Source organism: Gopherus evgoodei, chromosome 8 (assembly GCF_007399415.2).
Source record: "Gopherus evgoodei ecotype Sinaloan lineage chromosome 8, rGopEvg1_v1.p, whole genome shotgun sequence".
NCBI classification, from domain to species: Eukaryota; Metazoa; Chordata; order Testudines; family Testudinidae; genus Gopherus; species Gopherus evgoodei.
In genome coordinates this window covers 74,310,743-74,323,046 of record NC_044329.1, presented here as the reverse complement: position 1 = coordinate 74,323,046, position 12,304 = coordinate 74,310,743, and the positions used below count along the sequence as shown (strand labels likewise).

Genomic DNA, 12,304 nt, shown 5'->3' with positions numbered 1-12,304 from the left:
AACAGTTCTCAGTCTTTCCACTGAACTCTCTCCTTCTCAGACCTATGGAGACAAAAGTACTAACTAATTTAGATGAGACCTCGCTAAATGCTCTTGTGAAGATGAGTACTGCCTGACATTTCTATTAGCTGTTTGCTATAAAGGAAAGCTTAGTGTGTAGTAATGTATTTTTTTTTTTCAGAAATCATTTTTGAAATGTCTGTCATCGGTATTTTAGGTTCAGCAGTTGCAAGGAGTTTACAGTTTACATGATCCACACTTCTGGACCCTTTGTAGTGACGTTTACATAGGGACCTTGAAACTATTTGTAGCTCCTGATGCTGATGCCAAGTGGATTCTAAGCCAAACTCACAATATTTTTACTCAGGTATGTCTGCCTGCTTACAGTCGCATGCTTGGATACCATGGTGATGTGTGTGATAGAGAGAACATGGATGTAAATATAAAAATAGAGCAACAAAATGTTTATAAAAGTAACAGCTCTGTGTTGTCTTTAACACCAGACTAAATACAGTTGTTGTTTAACTTATGATTAACTCCAGCTACCAGAAGCAGGATGGTTAATATATGTGGCCCATTCCTCTTCATCACTCTCTTTACTGCCTCTTAAAGGGAGACATGACACCAGAATGCTGTAGTCTTAGACATGGATTGAAGCCTTATGTTGACATACCAGGGACAAAGAAAACAGATGAGGTTTTCAAGATAAGATGTCTGACCACAGAGACTAACCCTACTTCTGCATCCACTGTGATGCCTCTGTATTGAAATTCACTTCTGTTGCTCTGAGAAGCCACGTTTTCTGCATGCTTTGTTGCCTTTAGCAACTTTCAGGCAGCGGTGGCCACTAAAGTCAATATTTACCAACTATTACCACATGCTGGTTTGAGATCAATGCATTTCCTCTTTTCTTAGACTAAGAAATAACTTAAGCTGTATGGTAAAAGTGGTTCCAGCTAAGGTTAGACTACCAAAATCAATACAGACCATATGAGCACTTCATTAGAAATTGATATTGTCTGGTTAAAGGAAGAGAAGAAAACAACCAAGGCCAGTTTTTCTATCACTGATGCATTAAAAGGAAAGGCAATGAGATTCAATTGGCTGTCTATAGCTAAGATCGGAAGTCCGTAACAAATGATGCCACAGTTTAAAAAAAAAAATTAATGGTATCTGCTACATTACTCTAACAAACTACATTTCATCTTGTTATATCCAACCTGTAAGACATCTTACCTTGACCAGGATCTGACACTCAAATGTTACAAGGTGCTGTGTACCATTCAGTTCTCAAAATGGTAAATATCTGGGCGCTTGAAATAATATAGAGCTCCAATGTTTCCCCTTCCCCGATTTCACCCTAATCCAATAGAAAGTTTTCTCTAGGAAAAAAAAGATCTTTTGCATGTTGTTTCATGAATAAAAGCCAAGATACTTATCCCTCTCTGTTCTGTAGCTTCCAAAGAATCCAGGCTTGTACCCTGTTTTTGACTCTTGGAAGTGAACAGGTTCACAGCGATGCTGTTTCTGGATAGACATCCTATGTATCCCTGTCAGACTAAGAGCCATCCTATGTTTGGTCTGTTGGGAGGATGCCTTCCTTCAGATACCTGTGCCTCACCAATACAGGAAATTCTTAGATTGTAGAATTGTAGATGATGAGTAGCATCGGTTCAACTTTGAATTGGCCTCTGCCTGTACATATTCCCCAGAGTTAACTCTATTCTAGAGTTCATCAAATTCGAGTAGCATTGTTTGAAAAGTTCAGACAGGAACTTACATGTACTACTTTGTCTCCACACTGTTTTCCTTAAGAATGCACAGTGCATCTGCATTAAATGGAGGCTTTAATTCCAAAAGCTGACCCTGTGCAAGACTGAGATGATGCAGACAGGAGGATGGGAATGCTTCCAAGAACTTGCTTTCTCTGTACCTCTCTCACAGTGAAGGGCATCTGCACTCAGATTTTTGATTCACCAACTTGCACTTACATGCCTGACTAGTCATGGTAGCAGAAAATGCAGTCCTGATGTGAAGCTCAATGCAAAACTCATTTATTTGGCTTAAGCTTTTCTGCAAAAAAAAGTCACATGTGCAGGGAACCACACGTGAACCTTTGAAAACAAAGCCGTAAACTAACCAAGTTACTTCTGTTACAAGGTGTGAAGAAAGTAAGGGATTGTTGTAATGTCTAGTCTTAAATCCTTGCGATGCATTCAGAAGCACCGTGATAGTGGAGAGAGGGAGAGCAGCATATAAATACCTAGGTAAATAGTAAGGGATGAAACCTTTTATACATGGGCTTCAAACTTAATTTACCTTTCAGTTGTTGCATACTTTTTCTTGCCCTGTTTTGTAACTATAGTTAATAAAATATTGTCAGATTATTACTAAAGTGGTGATATTCAATATGTTACATAACATTACATGATAATGAACTGATGAGCCCATAAACCTAGGATTAACTTCAGTGAGATCAGCAACAGAGAGAGACAAGATGATGAAGGGAAGGGAGTTTTATTCAAGCCCAAATATTTATAATGTCAGTGAGGAAAACAGGAAATTGCCTGGGTCAGTTAAAAAGGTGTTTGTAGAAATGTTCTTTTCAGAATGTGCTCCAGTGGGAAAGTGTTAACTCTGTCCTTGTATCTTGCAGCAGCCTCATTTATGGTGCAACAGATTGTTTGTACATCTGGTGATGTTTCCGATTACCAGACTAGATAAAGCTCCTGGGTCCTTGGGAATTCTTTCTATGAGCTACAATAAATCCCAACTAGGACCTCGTCCTTTGAATCCTGTTTCTAATGCATACAGCATATCGAGTCCCTTGGGCCTGACTACACATGAAGCAGATGCACAGCCTGAATAACTTTGTCATCTGTAATGTTGCTACCTCATTACTCACTCTACTTTCCAGATCACTTAATTTGTCTTTTTATTATGGGACCCATGTTGTCTGAATCTGCTCAATAATATTTAATTTTACTATCTAGTTATGTTCAGCTTTTTACCGTCTATTACTTGGTGCTGCAGACACTTTCTGTAGTGCATGTATTTAGGCAACACCTTGGTACCTCTATCGACACTGCCTCCATTTTTAGTGAAAAGATGTTTTTGAAATCTTTGCTGCACTGAACCAACTTAAAGAATCCTGAACCAGGTGAACTTGAGGAGCCAGTAAAAATAAATGCTTATTGATATTAGTTCCTTGCTTTCTAGCTTGTATGATGGAACATAAAGAGGTTGTGCACTGATTTCAAGTAGACCTCCTAGAATCAAGCTTATAAATAAATCTATCCTGTCTGAGAAGTTCCAGCATATATGAATCTAGTTCAGCAAATAACTAGGAGGCAGCAGGCATGTTTTGTACAACAAAACAGCTAATGTGTTGGACAGGTCAGTCTGAAGATGGCTTACATATGTGGGAGGGCTGATTCTTGGGAAGGTTAGTTTGGCTTTGGGGGCAGTCTGTTTGGATGGACAGATTTGTAATTATTTTGTCATTTCAAATCTCTTGAATCTCCAATGAGAGAGATTATTTTGCTAGCAAGATGTCAACTATTCCATATGTTCATTCTAGTGGTTGGTATCAAATGGACTTAGGATACATCTTCCTTCCCTTTTGATATGTGGGAGTAGGTGAAGGTACATTTTTGAGCAGTAGTGGAGATCATAGTTCTTAAAGTTGTAATTTGGCAGGTTAGTCAAAGTGACCTCAGATGTTCAGTATGCATTATTGCTGAAACAAAGTGCACTGCACTTCAGGGACCCAGACAAGTTATGTTTTCTCAAGTGTGGTTCTGTTCCTAAAGACTCAAGTCAAGTGATGCCAGAGTATTGCACATCTGTGACTGAGGGCTTGTCCATGAGTCATACCAGTATAAAGTAAGGTATCAGTGTAAACTGCTATAACACTCCGTGTGGACATTCTTATTCCGGAGTAAATATGGCTTTTTCTGGTTTAGTTTATGCCACTTTGGAAGTAGTTTAAGCTAAACAGGAAAAAGCTACTCTTACTCCACACAGAATGTACTCTTGTCCACATGGTGACTACAGCAGTTTAACTATACTGGTATAACGTCCTATTTAGACAAGTCCTGAGAGGCAGATGTGGATGTTTTGATTATTTGCATGGATGCTTAGAATTTTTTGTGTAGATCTTGAGCTCACTAAAAGTTGTCTTCCACTACCGTAGCCATCTAAGCGCCTAGTTGACATTAATCTGATTCTCAGCAATGTGTTCTCAGTCAGACTATTTTTATTATCTTTCTCCCGAAGATGATTCTGCATATGAACTACATACACCACTTTTGCAGCTAGCAACCTGACTTTAAGGGTTAATAGTCTCTTAAATAATTTACTCATAATTTTATATACAACAATGGCAGAGCTAAGGGCATTCCCTAAATTGAATCTCTTGATGTTTTTGAGCAGAGGGGTGATTCGCAATTTATGTGCCCATTATTACCAAAAGTTATTTTGCTGTTTCATATAAATACACTATGGCTGTGCCTGTCTTCTCTACAAATCTCTATTATGCTGTAGGACAGTTTCATAGCTCAAACTCTGACACATCCTTATGCTTTGCTTCACTTGAACTGGCATCTGTTCCAAGGGTTAAAAACACAGACATTTTAAAAATTTATGTCCCATGATCTTTAGATTGTGGTTGAAGATCTTGTGCTTTAAGATAAGCTTTCTTTTAACATTGTAGAAGCCCTACACATCTTTAACTCATGCACTAAATTTAGTAGACTCATTACTATAGAACAAGCTCTCAAATAGATTTTTGTTCACCAAATAAAAGCGTGTAAGTATAATAGCATTTGGAACTGGGGTACAGTTGTGTGGGTCAGGATTGTTCAGTTTTCTAATTCTCCCTCTTTTGTTACAGGCAGGAGTCAGACAGCTTTATGTACAGATTGACTTTGCAGCCATGTAGTGAACATCATAAATTGAGTTCTTTGGACCAAAGTTTTCTGGTACTGTAATGGTATAAAACATTGTACTCTTCAAGACAGAGCCACTGCCACCCCGGTTAACCAAGACCAAATAGACTGCTGCCTTTTGGCTACTTCTAGAGTTCACGTTTAAGGAGTAAAAACTGAAAGGATGCGTCTTGGACTTCTGGGCTTGTCTTTTGTGGCCCCCAAACTTCTTTCATTCTGTGAGGTTGGTTTTTTTTTGTTTTTTTTTTTTTACTTATTACAATTGTTCCAACAGGAAACTAAGATTGTGGGACTGCAAGTCCTGGTCATGTCTTTAATGAAGGGCTTGTCCAAACAAAAAAATTAGTTCATAGCAAGCTGGGGCATGAATCTACTCTGCACTAGCCTGCTGCAGACTAACTCCCCATGTTGCTCCTGCCTTTATGTATTAACCATTTGCTAGTGCACTTTGATCTAGTCCTGTTATAAAGAGGACTAGATCTAAGCATGTCAGCAGGGTCCATATCGACAGTTAGTCTCTAGCAGGCTAGCTGAGTAGATTCACACCCCAGCTTGTGACAAACTAACTGTTCACATAAACAAGCCTGAAAGCTGCTCGTTCCCACAAAACCAGTGTTATCAGAAATTAGAGAACGGTCTTGTACATAATGTCACAATGGATGGCATTCTTCGTTATAATCGTATGTTTGTAAAATTGTTTGTACTTTGCAAACTTAATGAACCAAACCATATTGGGTTTCCAAAGTGCCTTTATATCAGAAAAAGTATTTGCCAGCATCAACGTGGAACATGAAGGGTTTTTATTACTTTTATGGCGACAGCTTGTTCACAATCTTATTCTTGCTAGTGATGTATGTGACTGTGTACTTGCGTAATTGTAGATTTTAGACTCCCTTTTACTGTTGCATCTTATCAAATGAACTGGATTGAAATTTGTTTAATTTACATTACAAGTTAAAGCTATTGTGGGAAACTTGCTTTCAAAACATCTATTTGCTATATATATATTGTCCTAAGAGTTCTTTTAACCAAATTAAACATTCAACCCTGAGTCTGTCTATGAATGAAAGTTTCTCAATACTGTTATAGTAATTGGAAATTGTATTGCAATAACCATGTTCATAAACTCACCATGCAAAAGAAAGAGGCAGTTGCAGCATAATCATAGTAATGGAAGAGCTGTTTTGCTTTTATCGTTCAAATACAGACTTAATCTTTTTTCTGTCGAAACTTTGCTGTGAAAATTAGTCTACTAGGTTTTAATAGACTATTAAAGAGGTTGGAAGTAGTTACTGTGTTTAACTAAACTGGGGGAGAGGAGTTCTTCCTGGCAAATGTATCTGCAGTGGAAATGAGGACTACTGGATGTGCTGTGCAAGATCACATTCTCTTAGTTCACGTTTGATTCTGACATGAGCATGATCTCTCTTATCCATGTCTTGTGTATTTACACACACACCCAGATTTGTCTATAGAGTGCTTTCCAGAAACATCCATAGACCATATTTTTACTGCCATTTACATTTTGAACTCAAAATGAATGTTAAATTCCTGAGACAATCCTACAACACCTGTACTGTAGATGCAATGCTTCCACAAAAATTAATTATGACAATTATCAGTGCAAAATTACTGTAGTCTCTCATTCTGTCTGAATTCAGAGACTGAACAGTAAAGATCCCACAAACGTATCTTTGATTTCCATATCTGAAGCTGTTGGTTAGTCTGACTAGGACATAGAGCAAGAAAAAGGAAGTCTCCTTTTTATTAATAGGAACTAAATTTGCTATTTGAGGGGAAACTCGTGAATTAATAAATTTACACTTAATGTACAGTGTTTAGTGGAGTAAAACAAGACAAGCATGCTTACTTGAAAAATCAAATGTGCTGCTGACTGGTACGAATTCTAGGTATTTTTCTGATGCAGATATCAGTGTCCTTGTAACTGATTAAATACCCAGTAATGGGTAGTGCTAAAATCAACAGTGTTGTAGTTCTAACCGGTTCAACTTTAGTCACAGTTGATGAACATTGAGTATGAGAGACACTACAGAAATACCTAAGATTGAATTGCAGGGATGGTTTGTATAGTGCAATGGTTTTGCTGCAGATGTTACTGCATTATTGCAATTTACAGTGATAAGCAGCTTTTTAGATTCATTTTTATTCCTCCTGTATGACTCACTATCTGTATTTTTATATATATAAATGCTGCTTAATTGCTAGTCTGTGCCTTGAGTTGAGCTCACCAGATAGATGCAGATATACGAGTGCTGAATGAACTAATAATTTTTAATCTGTGCAATTCAAACCCCAAGTTAAGACCTATTCCATGGCTTCTTTAATGTCATGCACATACATGGACTGTGGGTATTGTCTTTTGTTTGGGAGGTCTTTTACACAGGCAATAATGCAACAATCCACTTATCTTAAGGATGGGGTCTCCGTCACTTTGAGCCACCATTTTAAAAGGAGACCCAACCTCTTTCACCTAAATTGTACAAGCCATAACCTCAAACTGACTTTTGGGGGTGATTTTGTCTTCCAGACTTACAGCTTTGATTTGTTTCTGGGCTGCTGAGCTAAGCTTCCTAATTATCTTAAACTACTTTTAACACTAGCCAAATTATTGGGGTAAGCTGCTTATTGTGAATGTTTTAGCTGAATGTTACTGGGATGCTTTTTCAGTTGCTGTGACTTGCTAAATGTCTTACAGCAATTGCTTGGATGTTACTGTTTTGTGTTTTTCTTGTGTATTTTAAAAGGACTCAGGATTGTCATATGGCTAATCTTCCTTGCCAAGACCAGTATTTGACAGCATAATCCGTTTTCTGCACACTGACCTTTAATGAAAATTGTTCTTTAAACTACTTGTAACAAAGATTAAATTCCTTTCTTGCCTAGGAAGATGTTTAATTTGAGACTCGGGGCGGGAAGAATCAAGCCCATAGTGTCTTGCTCATGAGAAATGCACATTTTTTACAATCAAGATGAGTCTTAATTGTTTGGGATGGTTTTTACATTTAATAGCAAGATGTACATAACTACATTTGTTTTTGTAAAATGTACTTTAAATGTGGTAATAGTGTATGGAAGCCAGAGTTTTGCTGTTAAGCAACAGGACTGTGTTGTCATTTCAAGTACATGACTTTTTGGCTGAGTAGGTTTATTTGAAAAGAATGTGCGAGTAAATTGGTCAAAAGACAGTACATGGCATACCCTGCATTTTAAGTTGGTATAAATTTACTCCTGTAGCATGAAGTCCAAGCAGCATTGTTTGGGTAGCTCTCATGCTATTGCTTGGGCAGCATGGAGGCCAACAAATGCATTGTGTCTCTTCAGGATGTTCTGTCCTGAGCTAACTCTGGTCCATTATGGGGTAGGATGCCTGTCAGGCTGTCCAGCCATCATGTTTTAGGTCTTCCAGGAAGTCTTTCACCCTGCTTCCAAACAGCATAGCGACATTTAATTTTTTTCACCTACTAATGAACTACTAGGTGAGCTGGAATTATTGAAGACTGTAGAGCATGTGACTAATATAAACCCCTGACCGTTGAACCATCAAGGACTACTTACAACTGTTTTGTTTCAAATGACACTAGATTCTGCTTCGAATATACTAATGGAGGTGTTAGTAATCTCTTGACTTCATCCTGAATCCCTGCAGAAGATGGTCCATTTTAAGAGTGATGGGGAGGGGGGGAGAAACTTCCTAAATTTCACTTTTCTAATTGACAAACCTGATAAGTCAAAATCTCATCTAACTCTCCATGAAGACATAACAGCAAGGTGCTACAGTGAATCTCATTACTAGAAATGTGTCTAAGATTACTACCGACAATGTTGCTTAGCATTGAACATAACACAGCAGAAAATAGGCCTTCCTATAAACAGTTAAACATGAATAAAGTTACACACTGTGTGAGTGGGCCTCAAGTGAGGAGCTTAAGTAAATCTAGTATCCTTGCTACACTACACTATGGGTTACACTAGTACAAAAAATAAGTATGTCAGAATAATTGAGCCCAGTACTCTTTTGTAATGTACTATTGCAGTAATCTGCATTTGATCTTCCAGTCATTAAACTATGAAAATTTTAAGACTGGCTGCCTGTCTATTATCAGAATCCAGAACTCTAACTCAGAGGTGGAAGCTAGTGCCTACTGAGTAAGATTAACTATTTTTGAGGTTATGATTTGTTTTAATTTTTAAGAATTAAAAATCTGAGTAGAGAAGGGAGGAAGGAAATACTCACCAGTTCAGTACAGATGCTAGCTTTGACTGTGTTGTGGGGATGCAAATGAGATACCTGGAGAAGTTGCTGTTGAATAACATTGTTCCTGAATATTATATATACCTTTCACCCATTAAGATAAATTGCTTAATAGAACTTACAAGGAAGACAGATCAATGCAAGGCTCAGTGTACCTTCACACTCACTGACTTACTACTGCATAATTCAGATGTCATATGAAACCCTGAGGATTGTATGAAATAGAAAATGGATTTTAAAGATGTTGAATTTGTATTAAACAGGCATGAGAACCCTAAAATATACCTAAGATTGTTTCAATACCAGTTCAGATCAGCATCTTTATTCATGAATAACCTTGTCCTGTTTTCTTCAATTAGCTTCTGTGATTGTATTTGGTATGACAGCCGATTTTTTTTAAACTGTGTGACTTTTAGATGTTAAAGGAATAATATAAGATAAAGAGGAACTTTCTTCAACCTAGTTCTCTCACTGTTAATACTGGTTTTGCAAAACCAAAATAAGATGATCTCAGAGCCTACCTGAATAAGATGCTGCATTGCATACAGTAGCACTACTCACTCATGAAGTGGTTAATTCCCCCCACCCCCAAGACCACAGATCCTCTTTCTGCTTTTTATTTTTATTTTACTCCCATTTTCCTCAAAGCCCTTGTGTTGGTGACCATCCATGTCTGGCCTTTATGGGCAGGAGGTTGTTATAGTACCTTTTCAAAAGATGCAGGTCATTCTCCCAGGATCTGCTAGCAACTGAAATATTTATTCATCTCTCACTATGTACAAATGCCGAATAATCTACCTTTCAGGTTTAGTGAGCCACACTTCAAGTGTATGTTCCTGCCTGTGGGGTAATTTTACTCTGCATACAATGTTTGGCAGAAGCACTGTTGTGTAAAGGAATTTGTATATTTCACTTCCCACATATATAAAAACCCTTCATGGTAATATGTGCCAGGATCTAGTTCAAGAGTTGAAATTAGTAGCTACCGAGGGGGCTGGCTAGCACATGAAGGAATGTGAATGAAAAAATTGCCAAAACCATTCCTAGCAGCAACACAGTACTGTTTGCGCCTTTCCAGTTAATTTTTAAATACATGATGTACTCTTACTGGTGTGCTTAAATTTAATAGTGTGGTATTAGAACATCTCTAAACAAATGTTTTGAGTAGGAAACTGCTGATTCTAAATAATTGCGGAGATGCTATACTGTAACTTGGGTGGGGAGTGCTGCCGTTAAGCCATTATGACTTGCCCCAAGTGCAATATTAAAAAATTTGATATCTTTCTTCTACTTGAATGGTTTAAGTAAAACGTTTCATCTGATGTATTTGAAAAAGATTTGGGATCAAATTTTCCTTTCAATAAAACTTGGTTAAAAAAACCCTGCATGTGTATTTTCTGATCTGACTAGCTGGCAAATAAGGATCTTGAAAGTCCATGCTGTAGAGCTCATTTTTGAAGAACTACCTCGCAAGGTGTGGCACAGACCATGTGGCTTCTTCTGTTCCCTACCATTTTCAGGTGATTAACAGTCACCACTTTAACAGATTCCTAGGCTGCAACATTCTCACCTTTATTTCCTTTTCTAAGGTAAGGTTTATGGACAGGCCTGACTGTTTCCCATAACCCCCAGTTAATTTCTTTCCACATTCATTTCCCCAATTGCACACAATAGGCCAGATTAATTACATCTTTGGGTGGTATAGTAGGACAGGAGCTAAGCACAGCAAAGTTTTCCAGAGCACTGATCCTGTTTTCTCCCTCATTTGGAGAATGTGGTACAGGTCCACCTCGTGCTAGTGGGACAGTGCACATGGTGTAGAGTGCACAGACCTGGCAAGCTATTTTTTCCCCACACTTACCCAGTTCATCTTGCTCAGGTTCATCTGAACTTCCCTCTGCACTGCCCAGTCAGAAGCCATTCCTCCCCTCCAGGGGTAGGTCTTCTGGCATTCATGATGCCCCTGGGAAGGGGAAGCTTCTCACCACAATGAGCTCAAACCTGTGGAAACCTTCCTGAAAAGCGATCCTGAAACCAACAGGAGACTTTACTTGCAGTTCCATGTCTTCTTCTGCAGAGTATGTGAACTCATGTTAGAGGGAATGTTTATGCTCCCATAGTGGTGTAGGTAGTAGAGTATAAATCCACTTATGCTGTTTGTATGTTTAAGGATAGAAAAACTAAATTTTGAAAATTGCCACAAAGCAGGGGGCAGGTAAAGGCTCTTTATTCAAGTGTTCCTTTGACATTCATTGTCTTCAAAGCTCAATTCATCCACAGCAAAGAGCTTAAGCATATCTATTTCCAGAGGATGCATATTGCCTGCTATGATCATGGAATGTAGTGGGCCACCTAGTTCTACTGTGGACATCTGTTGTAAGGTGCCTGAAGCAATTTTCTGATCCATGGCACCCACCCTTGCTAGGCCAACACAGAGTGTGTTCTCCGTAACTTCTACAAAAAAGAAAATGCAATTTCAGGAAATAATTCATCTTTCATTTTCTAGAGAGCAAATTCAGTCTCTTTACTGAGCAGTATTTGCTTCACTGAAAGTAATGATTGTATTTTACATTTACAAAAGCATTGAATCTCAAGTTCCCAGCCTCCGACTTTAACATTTTAAAGCCAGGAGTTTTGTTGCTAAGTGGGATGGAATTCTGTTCTTTGAGGAGACAGAGTACTATAAGCTACATGCTGACAGTAGTTAGAATGGGCTGTGGCAAATACACAATAGAGGGGAGTTAGTTCCCTTCTCCAAGTGAATCTTCCTTTCAGTCAGTGCCAGTAGCAGGATATTGGTCTAGATGAGAAGACGACCTTACTTTGCACCCCTACTTCCAGACCTCAGCAGAGAGAAGTAAACTACTAAAGGAATAATTTGCTCTAAAATGTTGTCTTGTAAATAAAAATCAAACCAAATTTTAATAGAAATACAAGTGAATGAAGGCGGGGTTTGTTTTAGCTCTGCTCTCTGATTTTTTTTAACTGACATACCAATAAAAGCAGCAAAGAGTCCTGTGATACCTTATAGACTCATAGACTCTAGGACTGGAAGGGACCTCGAGAGGTCATCGAGTCCAGT

At 38.2% G+C, this 12,304-nt stretch overlaps 2 protein-coding genes across 8 annotated transcripts in view; one reads left to right on the top strand and one right to left on the bottom strand.

Annotated features, from left to right (window-relative positions):
* The window catches only part of SLC30A7 (solute carrier family 30 member 7), a 58,976-nt gene extending 52,977 nt beyond the window's left edge, over window positions 1-5,999 (top strand). For 2 of the 3 annotated variants that reach the window (XM_030572438.1, XM_030572440.1), the window contains exon 10: window positions 218-5,999. In XM_030572438.1, the coding sequence (XP_030428298.1) occupies window positions 218-508 (291 nt within the window). In that variant the 3' untranslated portion in view covers window positions 509-5,999. The remainder of the gene's footprint in view (window positions 1-217) is intronic. The other variant, XM_030572439.1, reaches the window with a different exon arrangement.
* Window positions 6,000-11,427: 5,428 nt separating this feature from the next.
* Window positions 11,428-12,304, bottom strand: part of DPH5 (diphthamide biosynthesis 5) — a 28,948-nt gene continuing 28,071 nt past the window's right edge. For all 5 annotated transcript variants that reach the window (XM_030572441.1, XM_030572444.1, XM_030572443.1 and 2 more), the window contains exon 8: window positions 11,428-11,676. In XM_030572441.1, the coding sequence (XP_030428301.1) occupies window positions 11,453-11,676 (224 nt within the window). In that variant the 3' untranslated portion in view covers window positions 11,428-11,452. The remainder of the gene's footprint in view (window positions 11,677-12,304) is intronic.